General features: G+C 56.2%; 2 protein-coding genes across 2 annotated transcripts in view; both read right to left on the reverse strand.

Moving 5' to 3' along the window:
• IGDCC3 (immunoglobulin superfamily DCC subclass member 3) overlaps nucleotides 1–5628 on the reverse strand; it is a 37922-nt gene extending 32294 nt beyond the window's left edge. Inside the window, exons 1-2 of the mRNA XM_040968455.1 lie at nucleotides 5508–5628; nucleotides 3567–3872 (exon numbers count right to left, since the gene is read on the reverse strand). Coding sequence (XP_040824389.1) covers nucleotides 3567–3872; nucleotides 5508–5628 — 427 coding nt within the window. The remainder of the gene's footprint in view (nucleotides 1–3566; nucleotides 3873–5507) is intronic.
• Nucleotides 5629–10999: 5371 nt separating this feature from the next.
• IGDCC4 (immunoglobulin superfamily DCC subclass member 4) overlaps nucleotides 11000–26603 on the reverse strand; it is a 33254-nt gene continuing 17650 nt past the window's right edge. Inside the window, exons 4-20 of the mRNA XM_040969668.1 lie at nucleotides 24479–24615; nucleotides 23085–23225; nucleotides 20108–20263; nucleotides 19219–19632; nucleotides 18721–18885; nucleotides 18114–18251; nucleotides 17294–17464; nucleotides 16357–16605; nucleotides 16170–16271; nucleotides 14517–14700; nucleotides 14003–14130; nucleotides 13720–13890; nucleotides 13397–13534; nucleotides 12901–13006; nucleotides 12302–12530; nucleotides 11848–12009; nucleotides 11000–11407 (exon numbers count right to left, since the gene is read on the reverse strand). Of these exons, the coding sequence (XP_040825602.1) occupies nucleotides 11000–11407; nucleotides 11848–12009; nucleotides 12302–12530; nucleotides 12901–13006; nucleotides 13397–13534; nucleotides 13720–13890; nucleotides 14003–14130; nucleotides 14517–14700; nucleotides 16170–16271; nucleotides 16357–16605; nucleotides 17294–17464; nucleotides 18114–18251; nucleotides 18721–18885; nucleotides 19219–19632; nucleotides 20108–20263; nucleotides 23085–23225; nucleotides 24479–24615 (3199 nt within the window). The remainder of the gene's footprint in view (nucleotides 11408–11847; nucleotides 12010–12301; nucleotides 12531–12900; nucleotides 13007–13396; nucleotides 13535–13719; nucleotides 13891–14002; nucleotides 14131–14516; nucleotides 14701–16169; nucleotides 16272–16356; nucleotides 16606–17293; nucleotides 17465–18113; nucleotides 18252–18720; nucleotides 18886–19218; nucleotides 19633–20107; nucleotides 20264–23084; nucleotides 23226–24478; nucleotides 24616–26603) is intronic.

Below are 26603 nucleotides of genomic sequence, written 5' to 3' on the forward strand. Positions count from 1 at the left end.
TGGCTCTTTTACTGGCACTGAAGAGAAGAAACTGGACCCACAAAGATGTCACTTGAGGTACCTGTATTCCATACTGGGTTCAAGTCTGATTTCAGCTTTCTGCTCATTGCACCCAGGCAATGGTTTAAGTTCATGGGTCCCCTACACTCAGGTGGGAGTTTCTGATGGAATTCTTGGCTCTCGGCCTAGCCTACTCTTGGCTGTTGAGAACATCTGAAGAGTGAAACAGCAAATGGGAGGTCTCTTTCTATCTCCATTTCTCACTTTCTCTCTGACTTGCAAATAAATGACAGAGATGGGCTATCCACTGGTTCACTCCCCAGATGCCTGGAATAGCTGAGGATGGGCTAAGTCAAAGCCAGGTTGCTGGAACTCATTGCAAGTCACTGAGTGGCAGGGACTCCATCATCTGCTGCCATCTATGATGTGTATCAGCAGGAAGCTGGATTGGAAGTGGAGGAGCTGGAGTCGAGGCTTCTACCAGGCCTTCCGATATAACAGGTGGGCAAACCAACTACTATGCCAAAAGCCCAAATAAAGGTTAAAATAAGGTTAAGCCTTAAAATAAAGTTTTGTTGTTGTTGTTGCTTTTTTCAAAGAGATCTGTTAATTTTTATTGGAAAGGCAGATATTCAGAGAGGAGGAGAGACAGAGAGGAAGATCTTCCATCCGATGATTCACTCCCCAAGTGAGCACAACGGCCTGAGCTGAGATGATCCTAAGCCAGGAACCCGGAACCTCCTCCAGGTCCCCCAAGTGAGTGCAGGGTCCCAACACCTTGGGTCATCCTTGACCGCTTTCCCAGGCTACAAGCAGGTCTGCCAGGATTAGAGCCAGTGCCCATATGGGATCCCAGCACTTGCAAGGCAAGGACTTTAGCTGCTAGGCTACCTTGCCAGGCCCTGTTGTTCTTTTTTAAAAATGAACATGGACATCCCCAAAGGCTCAGTTTACTCCTCCATGAAATGGAATAAAAATGGTCTCTGTTCCCAGGTTCACTGTGATGAATAAACAGGATAAAACTCTAAAAATGCTGCTGGTTCCCTCTAGCTGCTCCACTTTCCATCCAGCTCCCTGCTAACGGCCCAGGGAAGCAGGGGAAGACGACTTGAGTGCTTAGGCCTCTGTACCCATGTGGGAGACCCAGATGAAGCTCCTGCCTCCTGGCTTTGGATCGGCCTAACTGGCTATTGTGGCCATCTGGGAAGTGAATCAGAAGATGAAAGATCTCTCTCTCTCTCTGTGTCTCTCTCTCTGTGTAACTCTGACCTTCAAATAGATAAATCTTTTCTAAGAAAGAGCGATGATTCTCGGCCATGACTCCCACGCCAGCCTAGGCTGCCACCACCCTGACACATGGATAGTTCAGCTTACACGGCAATGCACGCAGATTAAACAACTGTGGCAGAATGTGTGTGGGACTGGCGGTTAGAACAGACATTATTCTCATCACGAGTGGTCACACAGCACGGGCTTGCCCTTCTCCACTCAGAAAAGTACATTAGCACGAAGGTAAGCAGGAGTGAGCACATCATTGAAATTACACTGAAATTATCTTGCCAGATTTTTTAAAGTTTCTTTATTTGAAAAGCAGAGTTACAGAGAAGGAGGAACACAGAGAGAGACTGAGAGCTCCCATCCTCTGATTTATTCTTCAGATGGCAAGGGCCGTGGCCAGGTTCAAAGCCAGCAGCCAGGAGCTCCCTGCAGCCTCTCACCTGGGTGTAGGGAGCCAAGCACCTGGGCCATCCCCAGTGCTTTTCCAGGTACGTTAGCAGAGCGCCGGACAGGAAGTGGGACAGCAGGACTCAAGCTGGTGCCCGTGTGGGATACTGACAATGCAGGTGGCAGCTTTATACACTCTGCCATAATACTGCCCCTAAATAAACCTTTTAAAAAATATGGTGGGATTGGAGTTGACATGGTACATTGGGTTAAGCTGCTGCTTGTGACACCACCATCCCTTATGGGTGCTGGTTCGAGTCCCTGCTTTTCTGCTTCCAATCCAGCTCCCTTCAAAGTTGCAGGAGAAACCTTGGAAGATGGTCCAAGTGCCGACCACCCACATGGGAGACCTGGATAGGGTTCCTGGCTTCAGCCCGGCCCAGCCCTTGCAACTGTGGTCATCTGGGAAGTAACCAGCAGCAGAAGTGGTTTCTCTCTGTGTTTTCCCCTCTGTCTTATTCATGTATTGATTTGAAAGGTAGCTCCACAGAGAGAAGAGGAGGAAGAAGAGAGCCACATGGACAATTAGACATCGCCCATGTGCTGCCTGAGACTCCAACCAGGTCTCCCACATTAGTGGCAAAGGATCCAAGTACTTGGGCCATCTTCCAGTGCCTTCCCAGGCACGTTAGCAGGAAGAGGGTCAGAAACAGAGCAGCAGGAACTGAACTGGCTCTCTGGTACGGGATGCTGGAGTCACAAACAGCAGCTTAAGCCACTGCACCACAACTCCAACCAACCCTGTTTCGTTCATGTTTATTAATTTTCACCTACTTAAAAGAGTGACGAGAGAGAGAGAGAGAGAGAGAGAGAGAGAGAGAGAGAGTGTATGTGTGTGTGTGTGTGTGGAGAGGGCTAGAGAGCTCTTGCATTGCTGGTCTTATACCACAAAATGCCTGCAATATCCAGGATTGGGCCAGGACAAACCCAGAGCCAGGGATTCCATTCAGCTCTCCCATTTAGCGAGCAGGAACCCAAGCACTTGAGCCATCATCTGCTGCCTTCTGGGATGCACAGTAACAGGAAGCTGGATTAGAAGCAGAGCTACTCTCATGTTGCATCCCAAATGGCTGCTTAATGTACTGTCCCACAACGCCCCTACTCCAGGACTTTGAAAATCAACATAGAATTAAAAATTGCTTGTAGCTAAAACGGTTATAGGGTCTGTTGCAGTAGCCTAGTGGCTAAAATCCTTGCCTTGCATGCACCAGGATCCCATATCAGTGCTGGTTTATATTTGGCTGCTCCACTTCCCAACCGGCTCCCTGCTTGTGGCCTGGGAAAGCAGTCGAGGATGGTTCAAAGCCTCGGGATCCTGCGCCCATGTGTGAGACCCAGAAGCTCCTGGCTCCTCGCTTTGGATGGGCTCAGCTCTGTTCGTTGTGGTCATTTGGGGAGTGAACCAGCAGATGAAAGACCTTTCTCTCTGTCTCTCCTCTCTGCCAATCTGCTTTTCCAATAAAAATAATAAATAAATCCTTAAAAATATTTTATAAGTCATCATTAAAGACTGGCAAGTGTTTAGGCACAGGAATCCTACTCAGGGGGCAGGCCGACTCACAGCAGGTATGAGAGGCACAGGGAAACTGAGGGTGCACACCAAGGGGTCCAGTCACCCCCTCTTCCCGGAGTGTGCGGGTACATTCCTGTCCAATCACATCCAAACAGTTATCAGTTACTCCCACCACCAATCACCAGTTATTGCCAAGGGTGTCTCTATGGCCCCCTGCTGGGCAAGGAATGCTCCAGAAACCACATTCCCTGGGACTGCCCCCTCCCGTTCACTGGCAGGCCACAGGATCACAGCTCACACAAGGGGGAGGACAAGGACGTGCACTTACTTGCAGCCTGGATGCGGGCTTTGCGACTGACCACCAGCCCGAAGCGGTTCTGAGCCACGCACTCATAGTCGCCCTCATCCGAGGGGCTGCCGCCTCGCTCCAGCCGGAAGTGGCGGATCATCAGGGACCCATTGCCAAGCAAGGTGGAGTGGGGGCTGTCGGGCAGCTCCACCCCGTTCTTCCTCCAGGTGACTCGTACTGGAGGGGTCCCCTCCACCTGGCAGCCCAGCACCACAGGCTGCCCAGGCACTGCCACTTCATCACTGGGCTCCATAGCAAACGCTAGTTCTGCAGAGTGGTCGAGACCTGCATGCAGGCAGGGGTGAGAGATGTGAAGAAAAGGGGGTCAGCATGGAATGAGCAGCCAGGAGGAAGTCCCTCTCACCGCCCCCTCCCCGGCCGAGTCCTCAGGCTTCAAGCCACTTGCTGACATCCTGCTGCTTTTTGGTAGTTAAACCAACAGCAGGGCAATGGCTGGGGTGTGTGGTCCCAGTCTCCAGGCTGCGCCTCTTTTGAGCAACCCTAGAATGCTCTGGGCATGGTGAGGAGCGATAAGGAGTGGCCACCTCCAACTCTAATTCCACAAATCTCAGGGAGAAACGGTTCCTGAAAGCTTTACATTCAGATGGACTAGGGAGGGGAGGGAGGAGTTGAGAGGAGGAAGCTGAGTTGAGGAAACAGGGCACTCCACCGGCTCCCACCCGGATCCCCCAACCCCGGGCGCCAAAGCAAGTCATCAACTTGCCGGGCCAGTAACAACCTTCATCCCCGCAGGAGGGACGAACTCGGCCACAGACCCCTTCCCTGTCTTTCCAAGGAGTCAGCGACCCCACAGCCCGTCCCTCCCAGCCGGGGACACTGGCGCGAGCGGAAGGGGAGGGAGGAGGAGCAGCCACGCCGGGGCGTGCCCACCCCAGGTAGTGTCTTAAGGCGTCTAAAAAGTACGGGTCTTCCAGCGTCCCCCAGCGCGCCCTTTCAGTCGCCAGAGCCCCACCCATTACCCGCCTCCGGGCCGAAGTTTGTCCGGGATGCCAACAGCCCAGATCGGGTCTGCAGGACCTTCGGCGTGGGAGATGGGGATAGGGGCTGGATCCGTACCCCTCTCCGGGGAACGGAGGCCCAAAGCAGCCACCACCATTGAGGTGATGGAGGTGGGCGAGCCCTGGGCAGTGGAGCCCACCGGGCCCGTGAGCCTGGGTCAGGGTCTCCCCGCGGGAGCACTCTCCGGGAAGGGCGGGGACCGGGGTATCCCCGCCACTCGCTGGCGCTGGATCTCGGGCGCCTCTCCTCCCGGTCCCTGCTCCCGGATCCCGTCCCCAGCCGCCCCCTTCCCACGCGCTGCCCGTGGTAGTCTTCCCTCCCTTCTCCTAACCCCAACTCCTTCTCCTCGAAAAGTCTTCTTCCTCCTCCTCCTCGGACTCTCCCGCGCGCTCGCTAACTAGGTCGGCTTAGCACAGCAGATCAGGTCCGGGTCCCCAAGCCGGTCAGCAGTCTTCTGACTCGGTCGCCTGGACTTCTTCGGGTCCACCGCCAGGTTCCGCGCACCCAACTTACGCCCTCCGTTGGGGACCAGCCGCATGGAGTCCCCTGGTTCGTTTCCCTCTGTCCCCAAGCCCAGTGCACCCAGCAGCTCTTGCCTCACCGCACTCCTGGCTCCTCCGGCCGGGTTCTGGGTCCTGCCCTGAGTCCTGTGCTGAGTCCCGGAGTTACAGTGCACCCAGCCCTGGCCTCTCCATCCTCAGCATCCCCCCTTCCGCCTCCGGCCGCCCAGCCTCACCACTTGTCCCCGTCCCGCTTCCCTTCGTCCCACTCTGTCCCTCCCGCGTGGGATCGGTCCTCAGGTCGGCATCCCACTCTCTTCCCCTAGCGCTCGCGGACGCCCCTCTCGCTCTTCCTCGGGCTCTATCCGGAGCTGCCCCGGCCGCGACCACCCTCGCTCACCCTTGCTCGGCGCGGGCAGCAGCAATAGCAGCAGTAGCAGCAGCGGCGGCGGCTTCAGCAGCAGCCGGGGCCAGCGCGGCACTGGCGGGCGGCGAGGGGACGCGGCGCGCGGTGCAGCCATGGGGCTGTGGGTCCTCTTCGTTTCCGCGACGCGCTGCTCCCGGGCCTCGAGCAAGCTCACAGTGTCCCGCGGGGCCGGTGCCAAGGCCGGGGCCTGGGCTCCGGCCGGGGCCGAGCCCGAGCAGCGGGAGACTGGGTCTGCATGCCTGTCTAGAAGCTCGAGGCGCACAGGGGGAGCGCTGCTTGCGCCATCTTGCACCCACCCTGGCGATCTGTCAGCCTCGCCCGGGGTGCGCGCTCAGCACTCGCACCGCCCGCGCCGCCCCGCCCTCCTCCTCTGCCCGCCGCCCCCCTCTCCTCCCCTCCCAGTCCCCTCCCCCCAGTCCCTCTCCCCGGAGGCCCGAGTCTGAGGAACAAAAGAGCCGGTGAGCGCTTTAAGCGGCCGGACATTCCCGGCTGTGCGGCGGACGCGCCCCCTGCGCTTTGAACTGTGGCTGGAGCGGTCGGCGCCGTCCGGGGCTGCCCGGGACCCCTCCCACCAGCCCCAGACTCAGGGTAGGGGTGAGGGGTCCAAGGCAGTGAATCTCTACTGCGGAAAAACGCGCACAGCTGCGGGGTTTGTTCTGAGCCACTCGGCCCGCCGCGCCCTCCTCCCTGGTGCCCCGGTGCAGGTTTCAGAGATCGTTACCTAAAAGCTGAACAGAGTTGTTGAAGACTCTACGGGCTTCCTACACTCAAATGCCAGGGCGTTCAGCTGCAAGATTTGCCTTTTCAGGCTGAGGGGACCTGTCGCTGGCCAGGGCTGGGTTGCGCTTGGCTCGCTGAGAATGATGGAGGAGCCCAGGTCCCGCTCCCGGGTCCACCTGCTGCGTGACCCAGCCAACCCCTGGTAGTCACAAGCTCAAACAAGAGGAGGATCTCTATCCCTGGCTGCACCCTGGAGACCTTTAACCGGCCCACGTGGCCTGGTCCCTGGAAAAGCCCCTTAAAGTTAGCGTCCCACTGGCCCATCCTTGCCCCATAAATCGTCCATGTTTCCAGAGGAAAAGGCTATGGTGAGTAGGTTTGTGTCTTAAGAGACATCTATCCGCGTGGACCCCAGCTCTTGCATCTTGGTCATTCGGTGTGACTCTAAGGCTAGCACCATGTGATAGGATGGTGAGCCCATGTCTGCAGCAGCTGCTGAGTTCTGGGATGTGGCCCTCTGGAGGTGGTAACTTCAGCTCTTGGCTCCTCAGGCTTGGTCCTGGCTAGGGCTTTGATCCCAGCTCTGGAAGTTTGGGAGTAGCAGCAGGAAAGCTATAATCCAAACCCAGGTTTACATCAGACAGCTTGTGGATGGGCCTGGTCATTAATGATGGAGTTTGCACACAGCCCAAGGGCTCCTTACACTGCTGGGACAGCTGAAAGCCAAGCATGGCAGAGCGTGAGAGCCACAGAAGGTGGTGGAGAAATTGATGGTCAAGGGTCCCAGTACACTAAAGCCACTTCGCACCCACTCATCCCAGTATACTTCCTGGTGGGGCTGTGGAGGCCACAGGTAAGGCGACAGATGCCTGGCCCCCAGGTCCTGGCACTCCTCTCTGCCAAGGCTGGAATTCTCCACAAGGGCTTTTCCAGCTAGTGCTGACTCTGGCAAGGTCAAGGCTGTCCTGAATCACTGTTGCTTTAAATTCATTTTGACAAGTGTTTAACTTTTCTTTATCACAACCCTTGACTGATACGCAAACGATGGCTCTCTTGCCGCATGCAAGTCATGTGATATCTGTCTGTAGGACCTGTCAATTAACTCTGGGTCTACCCCTCACCCTCTGCCCAGTCACTTTGGGGGTGATCCTGCACAGGGCAGCACCCTGGCTCTTGGTCCCCTCCAAAAGAAAGAGCATAATCCAGGTTGGTTGAAGAACGCAACACAGCTGCCAGGCTGTGATCTGGGGTGAGTGTAGTGTGGAATTTGTTGAGCCCCTGCATGGTGAAAGGACCCCAATATCTGTGAAGGTGAAGGTGAACATGTAGAGTCTGACCCCTGGACAGAGCGCGCAGAATAGGAAGTGCAGCCAGGAGTAATTTAAGAGAGAGAGAGATTGATTTATATTTGGGGCCTTTCTCTTGGCTCAGTGAACTAAACCTCCCTCTGTACCGCCAAGATCTCACAAGGGCAGCTCAACTAACTTCACCCACAAACATCAGCATCCCATACGGGTGTACTAATTTGTGTCCTTGCTGCTCCACTTCCCATCCACCTCCCTGCTTGTGGCCTGGGAAAGCAATGGAGGATGGAGCAAAGCCTTGGGACCCTGCAATTGCATGGGAGACTTGGAACAAGTTTCTGACACTATACTTTGGATTGGTGAGGCTCTGGTTATTACAGCCATTTGGAGAGTGAACCAGCAAATGTTCTGTAAATCTGCCTTCCCAATACAAATAAATCTAAAAAAAAAAGATTAATTTTTATTGGAAAGGCAGATCAGATTTACAGAGAGGAAAGGCAGAGAGGAAGATCCTCCATCCACTGATTCACTCCCCGGATGGCCGCAATGGCCAGAGCTGAGTCCATCCAAAGCCAGGAGCCAAGAATTTCTTTTGGATCTCCCATGCAGGGTCCCAAGGCTTTGGGCCATTTTTGACTACTTTCCCAGGCCACAAGCAGGGAGCTGGATGGGAAGGGGGGCATCAGGACACAAACCAGTGCCCATGTGGAATCCCAGCACAAGCAAGGTGAGGACTTTAGTCACTGGGTTACTGTTCCAGTATATATATATTGTGCTTGGGGCTGGCACAATGGTTCAATTGGTTACTCTTCCCTCTTGCAAGTGCTGATACCCGGCACCTCCACTTGCCATCCGGCTCTTTGCTTGTGGCCTGGGCGAGCAAAGGAGGGTAACCCAAAGCCTTGGGATCCTGCAGCCATGTGGGAAACCTAGAGGAAGCTCCTGACTCCTGATTGGCTCAGTTCTGGCCATTGCAGCCACTTGGGGAGTAAACCAGCAGAGGCGTGATATTTCTCTCTCCTCCTCTCTGTAAATCTCTTTCTCCAATAAAATAAATAAGTCTTCAAAGGAATGTTTCCTGTCCTGGTAGAAGTTAAACTATGTAGGGTACAAAGGCTGAGGAAGTCCCCACCACTGGCTCTGCAGAGAATCACACACACACAAAATCTGGAAAACAGTTTATTCATTAGAGGAAATGATACATGAGCAATGCCTTAGCTTAACACTAAAGAATATAATTGTAAGGAGGGAGCAAAAAAAAAAATGCTGGGGAAAATAATTAAATAAAATAACACACAAACAGAGATAAATGAGCAAGTACCGATTACGCTTGTCATGCATGGGAAAAAGGAAGATTATAAAACGAGACTCAAAAAAGTAAGGCCTCCATGGCAGGTGGATGAAGGGCTTAATGCCCTGTAAGAGAGCAAGAAGTTCTTTTCTAATAAAACCACTGATACAAGTCTGACGCTTCCAAATCAGTGACAGCCCAATCCTACACACCGCTAGTGAGGAGCGGTTGCTCTCTTATCAACTCTGACTTATAGGCAGATACCAGATTTATTACTTATTTGCTTTTGAGAAACAATTTTCCACCCAACCTAATGGGTTATAAATTGTCTCATTTGCAGCTATTTAATTTAAACCAGAACCTTGGTACCTGTTAAACAAGAAGATGAAAAATGACTATGTGCTGTAATGCTCAGAGCCTGCTGTTAAAACAGCCACTTAATTCAGGGCCATTTTTTTTCTTTTTTTAGGAAAAAAAAAAAAAGAATCAAACCAGCAAAAAATAAAAATGAAGCTTCTGACCTTCAAAGCAATGAGGAAAGATACACTGTGCTGTTCGCCGGGCGACACTGAAGGCTGCCGAAATGGAACAAGTGACAATTCTGTCTTTAACGAGATACAAGTGCAACATGAATAATCCGTAGTGTTATCCTAGGCTGGCTGCGGCGGGAGGAGGGCTGGGCTGGTAAAATGTAGGTGCAGATGTCAACTATGAGTGACATCCGAGGCTGAGTGCAATAAACACGGGTGCTCTAGGGTTCGGAGGAAGCTCCACTCTGCCCAAGACATTTCACCTTTTTTTTTTTTTTTTTAAGAAAAAAGAAAAAGGCAAGATAGACTGGATATTTCTAATTTGGCCCAGAAGCCAGAGTTAACTCTTGAAGTGCCAGTCAGTGAAAAAGACACAAGCAGAGAAGCAAAGATTGCCTCCCCCCAACCATGGTTTATATTCCTGTGAGAAGAGGAGGTGAAAAATCAAAAAATGACATAGCTGTCACAAAGCACAGAATAATCACCAAGCTTGTCCCCTGTGTGGTAGGATAACGGCAAATGACTTCAGGATTCAGTTGAAAGGGGACACAAAAGGAAATGAGCCAACCACCCTTTTTCTGTGCAAAGGCATCCCTTTTGGAACTCAGGATGGAGCCGCAGGTGTACAGGCAGGAAGCTTTCCCCTCCTTCATCCTCAGCTGGGAAGCCATCTCCTAGTGTGGGAGGAAGTTGTGGCATGCTAAGCTTCGGGGGTCACAGCCTCCTTTTCTGTCTTAAAAAGAAGTCTCTCCCCCATGTGACTTGGGTCCCTTATCTCTCCCTACCCTGACCCCAAAGGGAAAGATGCCAGGGCAGCTGGCAAGTCTTCCCCAGCCCTGTGCCTGGGTCTGTCCAGGCCAAGGAGGGTGTGCCAGGGGAGGTCCCCAGCAGACACAGCAGCCCAGCCGTGGTCTTGAAGCGGATGTGAGGTAGCCATGTTGTTAGGGAAAAGCAGATGACAAGGTCAGAGGGAAGTATGAGAGACAGCCAAAGTCTAGGCTGGGGCTGGGATATGTCCAGACAGTGAGGACCACAGAAGTGGGGTAGGGGGTGGGGAGGCAGGCAGTAAAGGGCAATGGGAGCAAGAGAAGCAGTGTTTCCAAACCAGGCACTTCCCGAATCACAAAAACTGAGTGGCAGGTAGGGTGGCTGCAGCCCTCGGAGTGTCGGGGTCCCAGCCCAACCAGGCAGGAGAGCTGGCTTGTCATTGTCCTTCAGCCAGGGCCAGGAGACACTCTCAGAGTGTGTAATACCAGCCTGGGGGCCCACAACAAGGCTAGGGACTGACCCTTCAGAGGCACTGCCCTGACTTGGAGGGCCAATGAAACCAGACGGCCCACTGCCTGGGCCACAGCTTGCCAGCTCACCCAGAGCGAGTACATGTGTTTCCCAATGTGCACATCACATGCACCTGTGTTGTCCATGTCTCTCACCCATCACCTGTGTGTCCTCATGATCCATTTCTTCCTCTGCTCTCTGTCCTCCCAGCCCAAGCATCCCAAGAGGCTCCAAAGGGCTTGATGGGTTTAGGAGCTATAGATGCACAAGTGCACACGTGTGGCTTTGCATGCCACACCCCCGATGCAGAGCGACCTGCTCAAGACTGCACCCTTCAGGAAACTAAGCAGATGAGGAAACCGAAGCTCGGGGCAGGCTGGGGCTGGCCCCTAGTGTGCAAGGGGCTTTGGGCTGGCAGCTCTTCCCGGGGGTCTCCTCCAGGGTCTCCCTAGGCTGGAGGTCCTGGAAGGAGCAGGGACTGCTGACTACCTCTGGTGAGCAGGTGAGTCGGTCTGGCCCTGGAGCTGCCTCATTCCCTCCCAGGTCCCCGTCCAGCCAGTCTGTCCCCTGCTCGATGCCCACGATGCCCAAGGTCACGTCAGGGGCCTCCGAAGGCAGGGGACTCTCAGGCTCCAAGTCTTGGAGTTGAAGATCAGGGCTTCCGTGGGAGGCACTGAAATCAGAGTGCACGATGACCTCGGCCTCCACTTGGTTCCTGCAGGCAGGGGGTGGCTTCTTTCTCCCGGTGCCCTGGACAGAGCAGGGAACACAGACAAGATGGCCGTCGTGAGCAGTGCATGGGGCAGTGGTTGGGGGGGACTGACCCTTCATCACGACATCGTCTTGTGGGCAGTGCTGAGGACACATGGACAGTGCAACATGGAGGCCAGCTGGGGACATGGAATTCTCCCCCATCGACCTTTGTCCTGCACTTCCATGAAGGCAACCTCAGCCAGGCTCCTTCCTGGCAATGGGGGGAAGAGCGAAATGCTCTCAGGCCAGGGTCACCCATATCACCATGATCCATGATAATCTTGAGTGGAGGAAGGACTTTCCCCAACTCGAGGGACTCCTCCCACTCTTATTACCCCCCTTCTCCCATGCTTCCCTATTCCTGCTACAGTCCTCAGGGGAAAGTTACGGCCCCAGGGGTGCACGGAGACCCCCACACTTCCTCCAAGGACACTGACCTTTATGGCGTCATACACCAGAGCCTGCAGCAACAGTGTCTGCCCAGTACCGGCAGGAGGCAGCAGGGCCCGGGTCAGAGCAGGTCTGGGGCCCGTCTGGGGCAATTCACAGCTAGCCCAGGGACCTGCCCAGCTCGGCCCACCAGGCTGGGCCCAGGAGATCTGCAGTGGAAAGAGAGCAGGATGCTGGGTGTGTGAGGGAGGGCCCTGACCAGGATTGGCTGGGCTGGGAGGAAGGGGAGACAAGGAGGGAAGGAGAGGGGCTTCACTTTGTTCCAGTCCCCGTTCCTCTTGGCCACAGAGGCTGGGTCATGGAGCTTACGCCCAGCTCCAGGGATGTGGTGTCCTGTCCAGGGGTCCCCCCTCCTTGTCCTCGCCATGGGAACCAAGGGCACATGCTGTGCTCTGGCGCCCTCTGGCGTCCTATCTGGAAACGAGCCCAGCCCCGGCTCACCTTTCTCTTAGAGTGGCCCCGGCAGTCGGACACACCGCCTCCCATCAGGCTGTGCACTTCAGCCCTGTCCTCCACGTCGGAGGGCGGCGGGGACCAGTCCTGGGGGCGGGGGTGCACGAGGGACTCCAGTTCATGGGCAGCTGGGGGGCTTGGGGGACCAATCCGGGCTCTGGAATAGAGCGCTGGGTTGCCAGGGGTGGTTGTGGAGGACAGCCCCGGCAGGGCTTCCCTGGAAACAAGGCATAATGGGCAGAGGGTGAGGGGCTCTGCGGGAGGGTTGTGCTTGACGCTGCAGCCTGGTTTCCTCATCTGCCACTGTCCAGGTGACCTCCTTCCCCCTCAAGGTGTCCCATCATCCTGCAGGCATCCCAAGACCTGGGGTCCCTCCTTCCAAGAAGCTGGGGGCAACTGAGAAAGCAGCAGCACATACTGTGGGGCTAGGAGCTGCCCTAAACCCACCCTCCTTCTCAAGAATATATCACTCCCCGCCCCTTACATCCCAGCTGGGAAGGGATTCTTGGGAGTGCCTAAGGCCCATTTTAACCTCATTCCCGTCCCTGCTGGCTGATCTCGGGGTGGAGGCAATCTCCTGGGCCCACCTGTGGGGGCTGCGGCGCAGGCCAGCGCACATGCAGGCCAGGAGGCAGAGGAGGCCTAGACACACGCCCACGATGATGCCGGTGACTGAATGCACATCCAGGGAGTCTGCCGGGGAGAAGAGGGTCAGGGCGGGTGACAGCCAGGAGATGCAGCTCCCACTGCACGGATGCCACTGGCCTGCACCTCACCAGAGGACTCTCCATGATCTTCTGGGATGAGGACAAGAGGGGCTGGGGGGTCTTCCAGGGACCCCCCCCACTAACCTTCCCATCCTCCCTGCCCACTGTACTCCCTGCAGCAACCCCAGAAGGCATCCCATCCCCTCTCCTCCAAGGCTGCCACCATCTGAAAGCCCTTCCTTAAAATGAAGGTGCCCTGCATGTCCAGGTGGCCTAACTCACCCCTGGAGCTTGTCGCCCCACCAGGCCGGTGACAGGGGATGTGAACTGGGATAGGGTGGGGTAGGGGACACCCTGTTCTCCCCTTCCCCACTACCTGACAGCCTCTCTTGCAGAGTGATCACGTCCTGCAGGTGTGAGAAGGGCCCAGGTCCCACCTCCGTGCGAGCTCCCATCTTGAAAAAGTACCGGGTGTCACTCTCCAACCCGTGCACCTCTGCGCTGAAGATGTTTCCTGGAGGGGAGAGGGAAGGGGCATGGCTGAGGCTGGAGGGGGGCAGGGCTGACAGTCGGCTCCTCCCACTCGGGCCCTGGCTCCTGGGGGCTCCCTCCAAGAAGCCCCATTCCCGGCAACCGGCTGCAGCATCACCCTAGGCTAACCCAGCTGAAACTGGGAGGGGAACGTGCCCTGGTGCTCACCCTCCGTGGTGAGCAGCGTCCACTGGTGCTCGGGCTGAGTATGGTTGTTGCTGTACAGGATCAGGTACTCCACAATCTCTCCATTGGGCTCTGTGGGCGGGCACCAGTGCAGCCGGACCGTGGACGGTGTCAAGGGGCTCAGGCGCAGGTCAGACGGGGGCGTCGAAGGCCCTGGGATGCAGGGGAGGATGGGAAGAGGCTGGGTCGTGGAGAGCCCAGTGTGGGCTTGGGGGAGGCAGGCCACGAGGTCACAGTCTCCCGTCTTCCTCCCAGGGCCACTCACGGTCAGGCAGAGTGGAGCGCTCCACCACAGAGCCGAAAGGGCCGTCCATGTCCACGCCATGCGACTGCACTGCGAATTCGTATTTGGTGAAGGGCTTCAGGCCTCCGATGAGGATGTCTTCTCCGGGGCTGGCAAGGCAAACACCAATCTCTCCCAGTCTGCTCCTCTGCCTTCAGCCACAGGACCTAACCTGGGCCAGGAGAGTTGCCAGAGCCTCCTACTCCAGGAAACCCTTCTGGATTACACCAAGTTCTGCTCCACCCAAGGAACCACCCGACGGGCAGCATCTCCTACTGGGCTGGGTCCTGCTGGTGGGGTAACTTCATGGTTCAACTGCCCCTGATGCAGGGTCTGCCCCGTTCCATGAGCTGGACCGCAAGTGAGTGCCCCTGCCCATTAGGGTGGACACGCCCGGAGGTAGCAGGAGCATGCAGACCCAGCAGGCATGAGGCAGAGCCGCTGCAACCACTCACTGTGGGGTATCCCCGCAACCCCCATGCCACCCTCTGCCCACCTGGTGTAATAGGTGACCAGGGAGGCGTTCCGAAGCCCCCAGGGGCTGAAGCGCACAGTGTAGTTGACGATCTTGACTGTGGTGAAGTCTGGCTTCTTCCACCGCAGCCAGATGGACGTGGAACTGTTGGATTCGGCGTGGACATGGGCCGGGGGAAGCGGGGGACCCCTCTGGATGGGCAGGTCTGCAAAGTGAAGAACACGGTGAAAAGTGGCTTACAGTTCTGGGTCACCCCCTCTGTCCATGCAGTGAGCTGGGAGGCACCTTTCCCACTTCACAGGCAAGAAAACAGAGGCTGTGGGATCGATGCGGTAGCATAGCACCCTAATTATCTGCCTGAGGTGCCAGCATCCCCTATGGGCGTCAGTTCAAGTCCCGGCTGCTCCACTTCCCATCCAGCTCCCTGCTTACAACCTGGGAAAGACGCAGAGGATGGTCCAAATCCTTGGGACCCTGAACCCACATGGGAAACCCAGAAGAAGCTTCCACCTCCTGGCTTCAGCCTGGCCTTTTTCCAGTTATGGTAGTAGGTGGAACCAACAGATGGGACTCCTCATTCTCCGCCTCTGGCTAGCTGTGTGACTTTGAAGAAGTGGCTTAACTCTTCTGTGCTTCTGTTTCCTACCCTGAGGAGTGCAGCAGTACCTACCCCATGGGGTTGTTTTAAGGATGAAATGGGTCGATTTCTATAAAGCAGGTGGGAAAATGTCTGGCATTTGGGAAGGGCTTCCCAATGATAAAATGTCTACCTTACACATGTAGACCACCATCAGTGACGGGGGGACCTAATCTGGGTCATTCATCACTACATCCCCAGATGCTCAGTAAAATATTGGCCAAAGGACTGAACAAATACACTGCAGGACCCATAGTTTTGACTTGGAGCGCTTGCTCAGCCCGCTAAACCACAGGGTTGCATGCCAGCCTGGGAGTCAGGGGCAAGGGGAGGCCAGGGAGGTCCCCCATGGTGCGCTGTGCAGTTCCACTGTGGTGGGAAGATGGCTGCCTGGGAGCCAGGGTCCTGGGCCTAGGCTGGGCTTGGTGCCATCCTGCACAAGCCCCTGGCCTTGCTGAATCACAGCTTCCCAGTGGGTTCCATGGGAACATGCTCCCTGCTGGCGTGTTCAGGGATAACCTTTTATCTCCAATCTTTAAAAAATGATTTCTTTATTGGTGAGGCAGAATTGAGAGAAAGTTTTCCATCTGCTGGGCCATTCCCCAGATGACAGTAATGGTTAGTGGTTACTTAGGTCAAAGCCAGGAGCCAAAGGATTTATCTGGGTCTCCCAGGTGGATGCAGGAGCCCAAGCACTTGGGCCATCCTCTGCTGCTTTCCAAGGCTCATGAGCAGGTAGCTGGATGGGAAGTAGAGCAGCCAGGACGCGAACCAGTGCCATAGGGGATACCATCATTTGTAGGCAGAGGATCAGCCAACTAAGCCACCGCAGCAGTCCCATAAATCTTTAAAAACCAAAACAAATAAAGCAAGTGCAAACAGCAGCCATCAGGAACCAGAGAAGGCATCTATCTGGGAGAATGGGCATGAAGGTAGGCGGAGATGATCGCACCTGTGGCCCACCAGGCCTGGCTCCCGACCTATGGGTTATAACTGCCTGCTTGCCTGCCCTGCCCTGCCCTGCCCACCACCCTCACCTGGCGTGGGTGCCTTTTCCGTCTTGCCCTTCCACACGGCCGCGTAGCCGTCCTCATGCTTGTTGAAGGCCACCAGCTTCACCTCGTACAGCTGCCCGGGCACTGGGGGAGCACAGAGAGTCAGCCGCTGGCCCCTAGTACCACACGCCCTCAGCCTGTCCCTCCACTGCTGCCCAGCGCTCCTCACCCAGCTGGGTCAGCTCGTACTGCTTCACTTTCTTCTTGAGGCGTACAGGTCCCACGTCCCACACCTGGTCCTCACGGCCCCCCGGGGGGCGGTCACCATCGGCTTCCTCCTCCTGTTCCTCGTCGGCTCCCACCTCCCGCCAGTAGAGTTTGTAGCCAGAGATCTGGGCAGGGTGTGGGGGTGGCTGCCAGGAGACCACCAGGGACTCCATCCTGGCCCGCACCTTCAGCTCTGCAGGGGCAAAAGGGACTGTGGGGGCACAGGGGCAGGTGAGGTGGGCGGGTGGTGGGGGAAGGAGACAGGAAGATGGGTTCAGTGAGAGCATTCTCCCAGGACTGCCCCACATGGCTGTCACCTTGGGTTGGAGGAGCTCTGGGCTCAGCTGGCTCAGAGCGCTGAGGATGCTGGGATGGCACCTGAAGAGCAGGTGGGGCACCCCTGGAGGCACCACTGCAGGTCCCCCAAAGGAATGATGTAGATGAGGGGTTACCCAGGTGAAGGAAGAGGAGTGGAACCAAGAGAGCCCACGAGGAGCCCAAGACACAAGGGGCTGTTACACGTGAGATACCGCTCGAGGCCTCTGCGTTAGAACTTTGTCCTCCTAACCCTACAAAACAGCCCCCAATACTGCTACCTCCATTTTATAGATTAGAAAACTGAGACTCACAAAAAAAGTCATCCAATGCCCATATGGATGGCACGCATCCCAAGTTGTGCCTGCATTTAATCACTCATTCGTGTGTACCTCTTGTGTAAAAAAAGCAGTTTATTTCTGATGCACAAGTCACTTTTGTGCCCCCTCTCCACAGCCAGTGATGCCTCCGGGCTGTGGCCCCTGCATGTGCACGCAGGATCACATAGCAGACAGAGGGGCCACCTGGGTTCCTCGGCTCCACCCCACACCATCACGCGCACTGCCCTGTCCTGGCAGCCATACCGTGGCTCTGGTTGTGAACGCTGGGAGTTCTGTGCTGCACCCACTGGGACGGGGCCCCATAGCCGGCTCCTGTACTTGCTGAGATCCGCACACGGTAGCCCTTGTTGGGCAGAAGCGAGTGTAGCGTCAGCTCGGTTTCATTCCCCGGCACCTCGGTGGAGGAGATCTGATCTGCGGGCACAGGGAGGGCTGGGCTGTGGGTGGCCACCCTGGGCTCCCCCGTATTGTCGCTTGCTCCTCTGCTGTTGGCTCCGCAGTGTCCACCAGAGTCAGAGGCCTCAGCACTGACCCTGGAGTTGATTCTGGGGTCCCCGACTACACTTGTGCACAGCCTGGGGCAGTGGAAGGGGCACGGGGCAAAAGACGGGTATGTTCTCACCCCTGACCGCCACACCGGGGTACAGGCCTAAGGGATTGACTTGGAAGGCTAGCAGGTGTCGCTTGGTACCTAGAACCCGATGACTGTGCCCCGTGGTTGCTTCCTCACTCTTCCTTCCTTCCTCATCCTCACCTTGACCCCCACTAACCTGCCTCCTGTGTATCCGTTTCCCAGCCCCACCCATACATCACTTACACCTGCCCTAACACAGGTGTCCTCGTGCCTCAGTTTCCCCATCCTTCATCTACCTTTTAGGCTGAAGGGATGCCAAGGATGAGCCAGGCTCAGGAGCACACACCACAGACCCAAGTCCCCCTCTACCTCTGTTCATCCCTGCAGCCAATCCCCCAAATCCACACTCCTTTCCAAGGTCCCCCTCCTCATTACCTAAAACCAACCCTTCCTGCTGACCCCCACTCGCTCCCCCGCCCCCATGCTCACCTTCTTTCCCCAGACCATACTCAATCTTATACTTCACCACCTGCCCGTTGCTCAGGCTGGGGGGCAGGGGCAGCCATGCCACTCTGATGTCTGAGGGGTTGGGACTGGACAGGGAGAGCTGGGGCGCCGTGCTGGGGACTGAAACAGAAGCATGTCCATTGGCTAAGTTGGCATCACTGGCATGGGTGGGGGAAACAGGTTGGGGGGCCAAGGGCCTGGGTCACATGGCAAGGAGGCCCGAGCCCAAAGCAGGCCTCTCTCAGGGGAGCCCCAGGTTGGAGCAGGAGGCTGTGTCCTTTCCACTTGGAAGCTGCTAAGGGTTTGGAGGTAGAACCTTCCAGAACGAGTGGGCTCTGTGTAACACACGGGGGTCAGGGGCAGCTGAACAACAGAGGCAACCATAGCACCTGAGCTGGAGCCTCAACTGAAATCATGGCCAGGCCATGTCTGTCTCCTCTTCTGGGCCTCAGTTTCCTAATCAGAAACTTAGGAGGAACAGCCATGGTCACTCCCTCCCAGGGTGTAAAGAAAGTTACAAGTAAAGAGAGGTGCCTTGGAGCCCCGGGGGAGGCACTGGGCCCCAGCTGTCAGGTCCAGAGACCCCTACCGTCATCCAAGGTGTGGACCAGTGCTGGGGTGGATGTGCGGCTGGCCCCTAGCTGGGAGTAGGCCACCACGTAGAACTCATAATCTGTGTTGGGCTCCAGGTCTCGAACCTGGAGCTCAGTGGTGTCATTGTTCACAGCAAACTGGTATTCCACATTGTCCATGCCTGGGGGTTGGCAAAGGAGACAAAAGGCGGACAGTCACAGGGTCACCCCAGCCCTGCACCAGCTGTTGTCTGTCTAGGGCTCCTTCTTGTTGTCCCGGTTGTAGAGTCCCTTCGTTTCTGAGGAAGTTCCTCTGGGTGTCTAACTGAGATGATTCCTGTTGTGGTTGGTTAGATAAGATGGGAGACGACCCCGGGAACACAAAAGAGTATAGAACCTGACCCCTCCCGTACCAGGCTGAAAAGAAGTGTACAACCCATCCAGTCCATAGCCCCGTGGCACCATCAAGACACCCCAGGTGTCCCCCCACATCCCCTGACCGCCTGGGATCGTACCTCGAGCCTTCTGGTAGTGCAGGGAAAATCCGATGATCTGCTCACTGTGCAGCTCTGGCCGCTCCCAGGCCACCAGCACAGCCGAGCTGCTCAGCGGCGTGGCGGTGACACGCGTGGGGGCGCTGGGCAGGCCCTCTCGGACCACTACTGCCAGTGAGGCGGCGGCGCACGCCGTCCCCGCGCCATTCTCGGCCACGCACTGGTAGTAGCCGGCGTCCTGCAGGCCGATCTGCGTGATGACCAGGCTGCCGCCGCCTCCCTGCACCTTAACGCGCCCGTTGGGCCGCAGCGGCGCTCCGTCGTGCAGCCAGCGCAGCGCCGGACGCGGTTCCCCGGACGCGCGGCACACGAAACGCGCGGTGCTGGCCCGCGTCCGCGACAGCGCCTCGGGCGCCTGCGAGATGGTCGGGGCCGCTGCAGGAGGAGCACGGGCGTCAGGGGCTCGGACTCCCCCGGCCCCGGGTACCCCGACAGCCCCACTCCCTCCTGTGGCCACGCTGGGATTCTCCCAGCCCCTACTGCCTCGCTACAGCTCCGTGTCTTCATGATCCCATGATCTCTGGAGAGCTTCCTGTCCCCAAACTGTCGCAGGTCTCCTCCCCTGCCCCCTAAATACCTGCCGCCCTGGCACCTGCAGCACTTGCCGATTTTCTCTCCACCCCTGGCTCCCAAGGTGCCACCCGATCCCACCCTCCACCGTCGCCTCCAGACGACTCCAGCCTGGCCCTCGTCAGCCTCCTGTCTTTCACTCCATCCCGTCCACGAAGGGCTCTTCCCCATCAGCCCTGTCTTTCCCTCGACCCTCCCGACCTCCAGGATCAGACCTCGGGAGTTCCTCTGCCTCCCGCCCGCGTTCCCTTCTGCCCCCACGCCTGGCCGCGCGACTCACCCAGCACGCGGAGCTCGGCGGCGGCCGTGGCAAAGTCGCGCGTGCGAGGTTTGTTGGCGCGGCACACGTACACGCCCGAATGTCGGGGCTGCGCGCTGGCGATGAGCAGGTTGGTGCGGCCTAGGACGATGACGTCGGTGGAGATGGGCTTCCCGTCTGCGGAGGGGTGGGGTAGGGAGAAGGGCTAGCCGAGCTGCAGGGAGGCGCAGGGGGCTGCCTCCTGTCTTCTCTCCAGCCCTCAGAAACCGGAACCCTCCATACCCGAGAAGGGGAGCCAACAAGTCCCCCCACCCAACTCTCCTGCAATCACAGGACCTCCTGGGGCGAGCCCCCCAGCCTCAGGTGAGGTGGTGGGAGGTTAAGACCGAAGGGACTCCTCACTCCCGCAGCGCCATGACAGAGCTGAGGTGCAGAGAGCTCCAAGGGAGAGGGGCGCCAGCGCACAAGCTCTGGCCTAACCACAGGAATAACTGCAGAGGGCCGGGAAGCAGAGCGTGAGCACCTACGTGGAACCAAAGACGCGCATCCTAGCAACACGGATGTGGGGACAGGTGCTGCTGCACACACAGCAGGCTAAGTCTGCTTGGGATGGTGACAGCCCACACCAGACAGTCCCTCCTCCTTGCTGATGACACAAGGGCTTGAGTCCCTGCCACCCATGTGGAAGACCCGGATGGAGCCCCTGGCTCCTGGCTTCTGCCTGGCCTAACCCTGGCTTTTGCAGATATCAGTGAATGGGGGTTATATCTTGCTTTCTCTATCTCATTTTCTATCTCTGCATTTTAAATAAATGAATGAATGCATCTCTTTGAAACTGAATGTAGAGGGGCTGGTACCGTGGTGTAGTAAGCTAGTCCTCCACCTGCAGCCACCAGCATTCCATATGGGTGCAGGTTCAAGTCCTAGCTGCTCCACTTCCAATTCAGCTCCCTGCCTATGACCTGGGAAAGCAGTAGAGAATGATCCAAGTCCTTGGGAGCCTGCACCCATGTACAAGACCTGGAAGAAGCTCCTGACTTCCAGCTTCAGATCAGTTCATCTCTGGCCGTTGCAGCCTTTTGGGGAGTAAACCAGCAGATGGAAGACTTTCCATTACATGGACATTAAAAATAGTTTGGGGAAAAGTTTTGAGGTGTGGAGATGCTTATGACATATTACTAAATGAATGCACATCTTGAAAACATTTTCCTAATTTTAGGGAAAATTTTAACATGTATATAAATATTTGTAGGAAAAAATGCACTATAATAATATTTTTTAAAAGATTTGTTTATTTTTATTGGAAAGTCAGATATACAGAGGAGGGGAGTGACAGAGAGGAAGATCTTCCATCCCCTAATTCACTCCCCAAGTGACTGCCATGGCCAGAGCTGAGCTGCTCTGTAGCCAGGAGACAGAAGCTTAACCAGTGCCCATATGGGATCCCTGCGCATGAAGGTGAGGACTTTAGCCACTAGATTGCCGTGCCAGGCCCTACAGTAACATTTTTAAAAGTATTTTTAAAGACTATTTGAAAGTCAAAGTGGGGCCTGGTGTGGTGGCCTAGCGGCTAAAGTCCTCACCTTGAACACACTGGGATCCCATGTGGGCACTGGTTCTAATCCCGGTGGCCCCACTTCCCATCCAGCTTCCTGCTTGTGGCCTGGGAGAGCAGTTGAGGACGGCCCAAAGCCTTGGGACCCTGCACCCATGTGGGAGACACAGAAGGGGCTCTTGGCTCTTGGCTTCGAATCAGCACAGTACCGGTTATTGCGCTCAGTTGGGGAGTAAATCATCAGACAGAGGATCTTCCTCTCTGTCTCTCTTCCTCTCTGTATATCTGCCTTTCCAGTAAAAATAAGTAAATCTTAAAGAAAAGAAAAGAAAAGAAAAGAAAGTCAAAAGGCAGAGAAAGAGAGACAGAAAGCCATCTGCTGCTTTACCCCTACATGACTCCAACAGCCAAGTCAGCAAGCCTGAAGCCCAGGGCCAGGTCCTCCCGGGCTCCCACACAGGTGGCAGACACACAAGCCATCGGGGCATCTTCCACCACCTTCCCTGGTTAGTTCAGCAAGAAGCTGGAACTGGAAGCCCCGCACACTGACCTGGGCTGCAGGAACCCCATGCAGTGTCCCGGCTGCTACGCCAAAGACCCTCCCCTGACCTGAATGGTGGTCTGGGAAAGTGGAGATGGCGCAAGTTCTTGGGTCCCTACACCCACAGGAAAGACGCAGAAGAAACCTGTGGCTCCTGGCTTCTGCCATTTGGGGAATGGAACAGCACATGGAAGATCTCTCTCTGCTCTCTCTCAACCTCTGCCTTGCAAATAAAATAAGATTTTTTTTTTTTAAAGAGATGTAAACTTACAGAGAGGAAGCAATACAGAGCTGACAGGATGCGTTCATGTAAAGAACACCACCTTGTAGCTTCACTTCTGCTAGCAGCCTGGGACAGGTTGCCTAGCAACCAAGGGCAACTGGAGAAGTCTTGCTTCCAGCAACGAGCACATTGGGGCTTCTAAAGCTTGGGTCTCAGCTGTCCTCTCCCCAAACCCCAGTTTTGTAATCTTTCCCTTTGGAAGAGGAGTCCTGTGGCTCTGCCTCTCCTCAAAGGGGCCCTGAAGGTGAGGACAGGACGTCTGCTTGGGAGGCTGCAAAGTGCCACCTGTCACAGCCCCAGCCCCGAGGCAGCTCCAGGAATTCTGCCCCCTTAGTCCTTCTCGCCTGCTGCCCCGAGACTGTGGAACTCCTTCCTTCCTCGCACTGTAAGCTCAGAGGGACAGGTCTCTGCTTCTCTCATCTGTTTGTGCTGTTGCCATGCCCATGCTGAGCAGCCATACCAGACACGCTGGTTGTGGGGGCGGGCACAGATGGCATACGAAGGTTGGGGACCACTGAGTGGTCACTCATGCCACTCCCTGGATTGCAGGTATGTGAGATGCCACATCCTCTCCTTCCCCTGACCTCAGATTCCCACTTGTCCCTTCCTCCCTGCTTACCTTGTCGGACCCAAGACACAAAAGGGGTTGGGTTAGCCGAGGCCACGCATTCCAACACCACGCTCTGGCCAGACACCACGGTGGTGTTCTCGGGTGCCGCCACAATGACCACGTCCTGTTCCCTAGCAGACACCAGGGACCCTACAGAGAGAGGCCAGGCCAGATGTTCAGTGACCTGGTGGGGTAGGTGCGGCCCAGAACCAGCCAGGGCTCCATCTGATGCTTGCAGAAAGCAGTCACCAGGTCCAACAGAGCTGGCTGGGAATCAGAGCCCTTTATCTCAGAGCCGGAATAGCCTGGCCTCTGACCTGGCACCAGAGTAGTCCCTGGGTAGGCCACAGCAGCACCATTCATCCCTCCTAAGTCCACTCACTCTAAATAGAGAACGGCAGGCATTGCAGGTGGAGCGCCTGACTTGGTTGGAAAAGAGTTTCCAGTTGAAGCACTGTTGTGACTGTGTGGCCTTAAGCAAATCCCACTCCGAAAGGGCCACAGGCTCCCATGTGCAAAAGGTGATGAGGGGATAGGCTCCAGTTGCTGTGGGCCTGGCACCTCCCCAAGCCCTGACTCCCTGCCAGGGGCTGGGGGCGTTCCTGGCCTGCTGAGTAGAACAGCGAATACTTGGTTTGACCAGCAGGTGGCAGCAGAGACCCCCAGGTGCAGGTGGGAACACACAGTAGCTGGGGTGCTGTTCACCTCTTTCCGCCACCAGTTCAGCCCTGGAGAGTGGTTCCTAATCCAAGAGTGGGAGTTGGGGGGTGACAAGAGGTGGGAGGCAGGCGAGGCGGAGGAGGGACAAGTCAGGAGTGAATCAGCAGAGCCCCCGTGGGTGGCCGTGTTCCCCTCTGAGTGTGACTGTTCTGATGCTCTTTCTTAGCTGGGAATTTGAGAAGGTGCCCAGGGTCACACAGATGGTGAGCAGAGAAGGCAGGATTCAAACCAGGTCTTTCTGACCCAGAACCTGTGCCCTTGTCCCTCCTGTCACATGGGGGGAGGGGCTTTTCAAAGGAGGAGGGAAGGATGGCAGCCAAGGCATGGGGTGGGGGTGGGATGGACAGCTCAGCGCTGGAGCCCTCGGGGCATACTGTGGGGTAGGAGGGACAGGGCTTCCCAGGAGGGGACACGGACAGCATCCTCAGATGTCTCCCTTCCCTGTTCCCCTCCAAGCTTCACACACGCAGAGATCCTGCAAGGGGCTGTATATTGCCCCGCTAGTGGGAACCCTGGCAGCCAGTCCTGCTTCTATTCCCCACTTCTGCCCCAGGGGACTGATGCACCTGTCACCTAGGTGAGAGCAGAGCCTGGACCTCTTGAGGCACCTGCTGGCTCCTAGGTGGTTGACTCCAGAATCAGCATCCCTCCCCGCTCCCAGGGTTCCCATCCCTATCCTTTACCTCTGGGGACCACACTGAGCAGGGCCTCCTGGCTGACACGTTGGCGGGCCATGTTTGTGGCCACACAGCGGTAGGAGCCGGCATCGCTGTCCTGGACGTCAAGGATCTGGAGGACTCCATTGGGCAGAGTGATGAGCCTGCGAGGGGAGAGGGCAGCTGTGAGGCAGGCACACAGGGGCTCCGCTGCAGCGGGGGCTCCTGGCAGGCTAGAGGCCTTCTCCACCTGTGAGGTCAGTAAACGTGAGAAGGGTTAGAAAGGAAGGGATGGGGGCGGGGCATGGTTAGGGGGAGGCAGGACAGCTGCCTTGCTGGTGGTCGTGCCATGGTGGCTGGACACATCCTAACACCAAAGTTGTTTTGACCCAGCAATGCCCCCTCTGGAACTTGACCCCACAGAAATGTCACAGGATATTCACTCAGGCCTGCATGAGAAGACCAGAAACACTCCATTTGTCCATCTAGGCGGGGACTGGTGCATCAGGGTGGGTACCCAGGTGGCTGTCCTATGTGTGCCAGTAGGGAATGATCCCAAATAATAAATGGGGTCTCTGCCTATGAACCTGTCAGGGCACTGAATGTCTCTGTGGTTGGGAGATGGTGAGGAGGGGCTTCCGTCCAGTCTACTTGCTTAAAGATTTATTTATTTTTATTTGAAAGGGAGAGGCCTTCCATCTGCTGGCCCACTCCCCACATGGCTGCAATGGCTGGAGCTTGAGTTGATCTGAAACCAGAAGTCAGGAGCTTCTTCTGGGACTCCACTGTTGTTTTCCCAGGCCATTAGCAGGAAACTGGGTTGGAAGTAGAGCAGCTGGGACTCAGACTGGCACCAACGTGGGATGCCCGTGCCGCTGGAGGAGGCTTAGCCTGCTGTGCAATCGCACTGGCCACCAGTCTAAATAGTTTTACTTCCTGACTGTTACTTCCTCCTTCCTCTTTGATACACATCAACAGATTTGACTGGAAAATAAGCCCAAAAGGAATACAACTTCCATTCGGTGACAAAACCAAGGCTTGGGGCTGGCTCGTTCACCTGCCACCTGCAACAGTGGTGTCTCATAGAGCACCGATTCGAGTCTCAGCTGCTCCATTTCTGATCTAGCTCCCTGCTAATGTGTCTGAGAAGGCAGTGGCTGATGACTCAAGGGCTCAGGCCCCTGACACCCGTGTGGGAGACCCCAAGGGAGTGCTAAGCTCCTGGTTTCAGTCCGAGCCAGCCCTGTCAGCTACAGGCATTTAGGTGTGAACTGACAGATTTTTCTTTCTCTTTCTCTCTTTTTTTAAAGATTTATTTTATTTTTATTGGAAAGTTAGATATATAGAGAGAAGGATAGACAGAGAGGTAGATCTTCAGTCCGTTAATTCACTCCCCAAGTGACCGCAATGGCCAGAGCTGCGCCAATCCGAAGCCAGGAGCCACTTCCAAGTCTCCCATGTGGGTGCAGGGTCCCAAGGCTTTGGGCCATCCTATATTGCTTTTCCAGGCCACAAGCAGGGAGCTGGTTGGGAAGTGGGACAGCCAGGATTAGAACTGAGCTGAGCCAGTCCAAAGCCAGGAGCCTCTTCCAGGTTTCCCACATGGGTGCAGGGTCTCAAAGCATTGGGCTGTCCTCAACTGCATTCCCAAGTTACAAGCAGGGAGCTGGATGGGAAGTGGGGCCACCGGAATCCCATATGGGATCCCAGAACGTTCAAGGAAAGGACCTTACCCACTACGCTATCATGCCGGGCCACAATAAATAGATAAATCTTAAAAAAAAAAAAATGTAAAAACAGGCCTTAGAAGAAGGAGGGTGTTTTCTGAGATTCTCATAGCTAGGATGGAGTTAAAACTTGAACTTCCGGTGCCAAACACCATGTTTCCCCTCCCCGCCCCAGCCTGCCCGTGGCAACATCCGTCAACACTGATGCAAGGCCAGTGGGGTCCAGCCTGTTGCTCAGGCCCTTAGCATGATTCAGGGCAGACTCCACCAGGGTGGGTGCAGTGAGGAGCAGGCAAGTGGCGATCCCTGCTGGGCCAGTCCCAAGGGCAGAGTGCATCTCTCAGCAAAGCCAATGGGGCTGGCTCCTGGGCTGCAGACTGCGGTAGGGCAGGGGGGGCAATAGGGCAAGAACCTTTAGCTGTTTG

Source organism: Ochotona curzoniae, unplaced genomic scaffold (genome assembly GCF_017591425.1).
Source record: "Ochotona curzoniae isolate NIBS_2020 unplaced genomic scaffold, NIBS_Ocur_1.0 scaffold_4701, whole genome shotgun sequence".
Lineage (NCBI taxonomy): Eukaryota > Metazoa > Chordata > Mammalia > Lagomorpha > Ochotonidae > Ochotona > Ochotona curzoniae.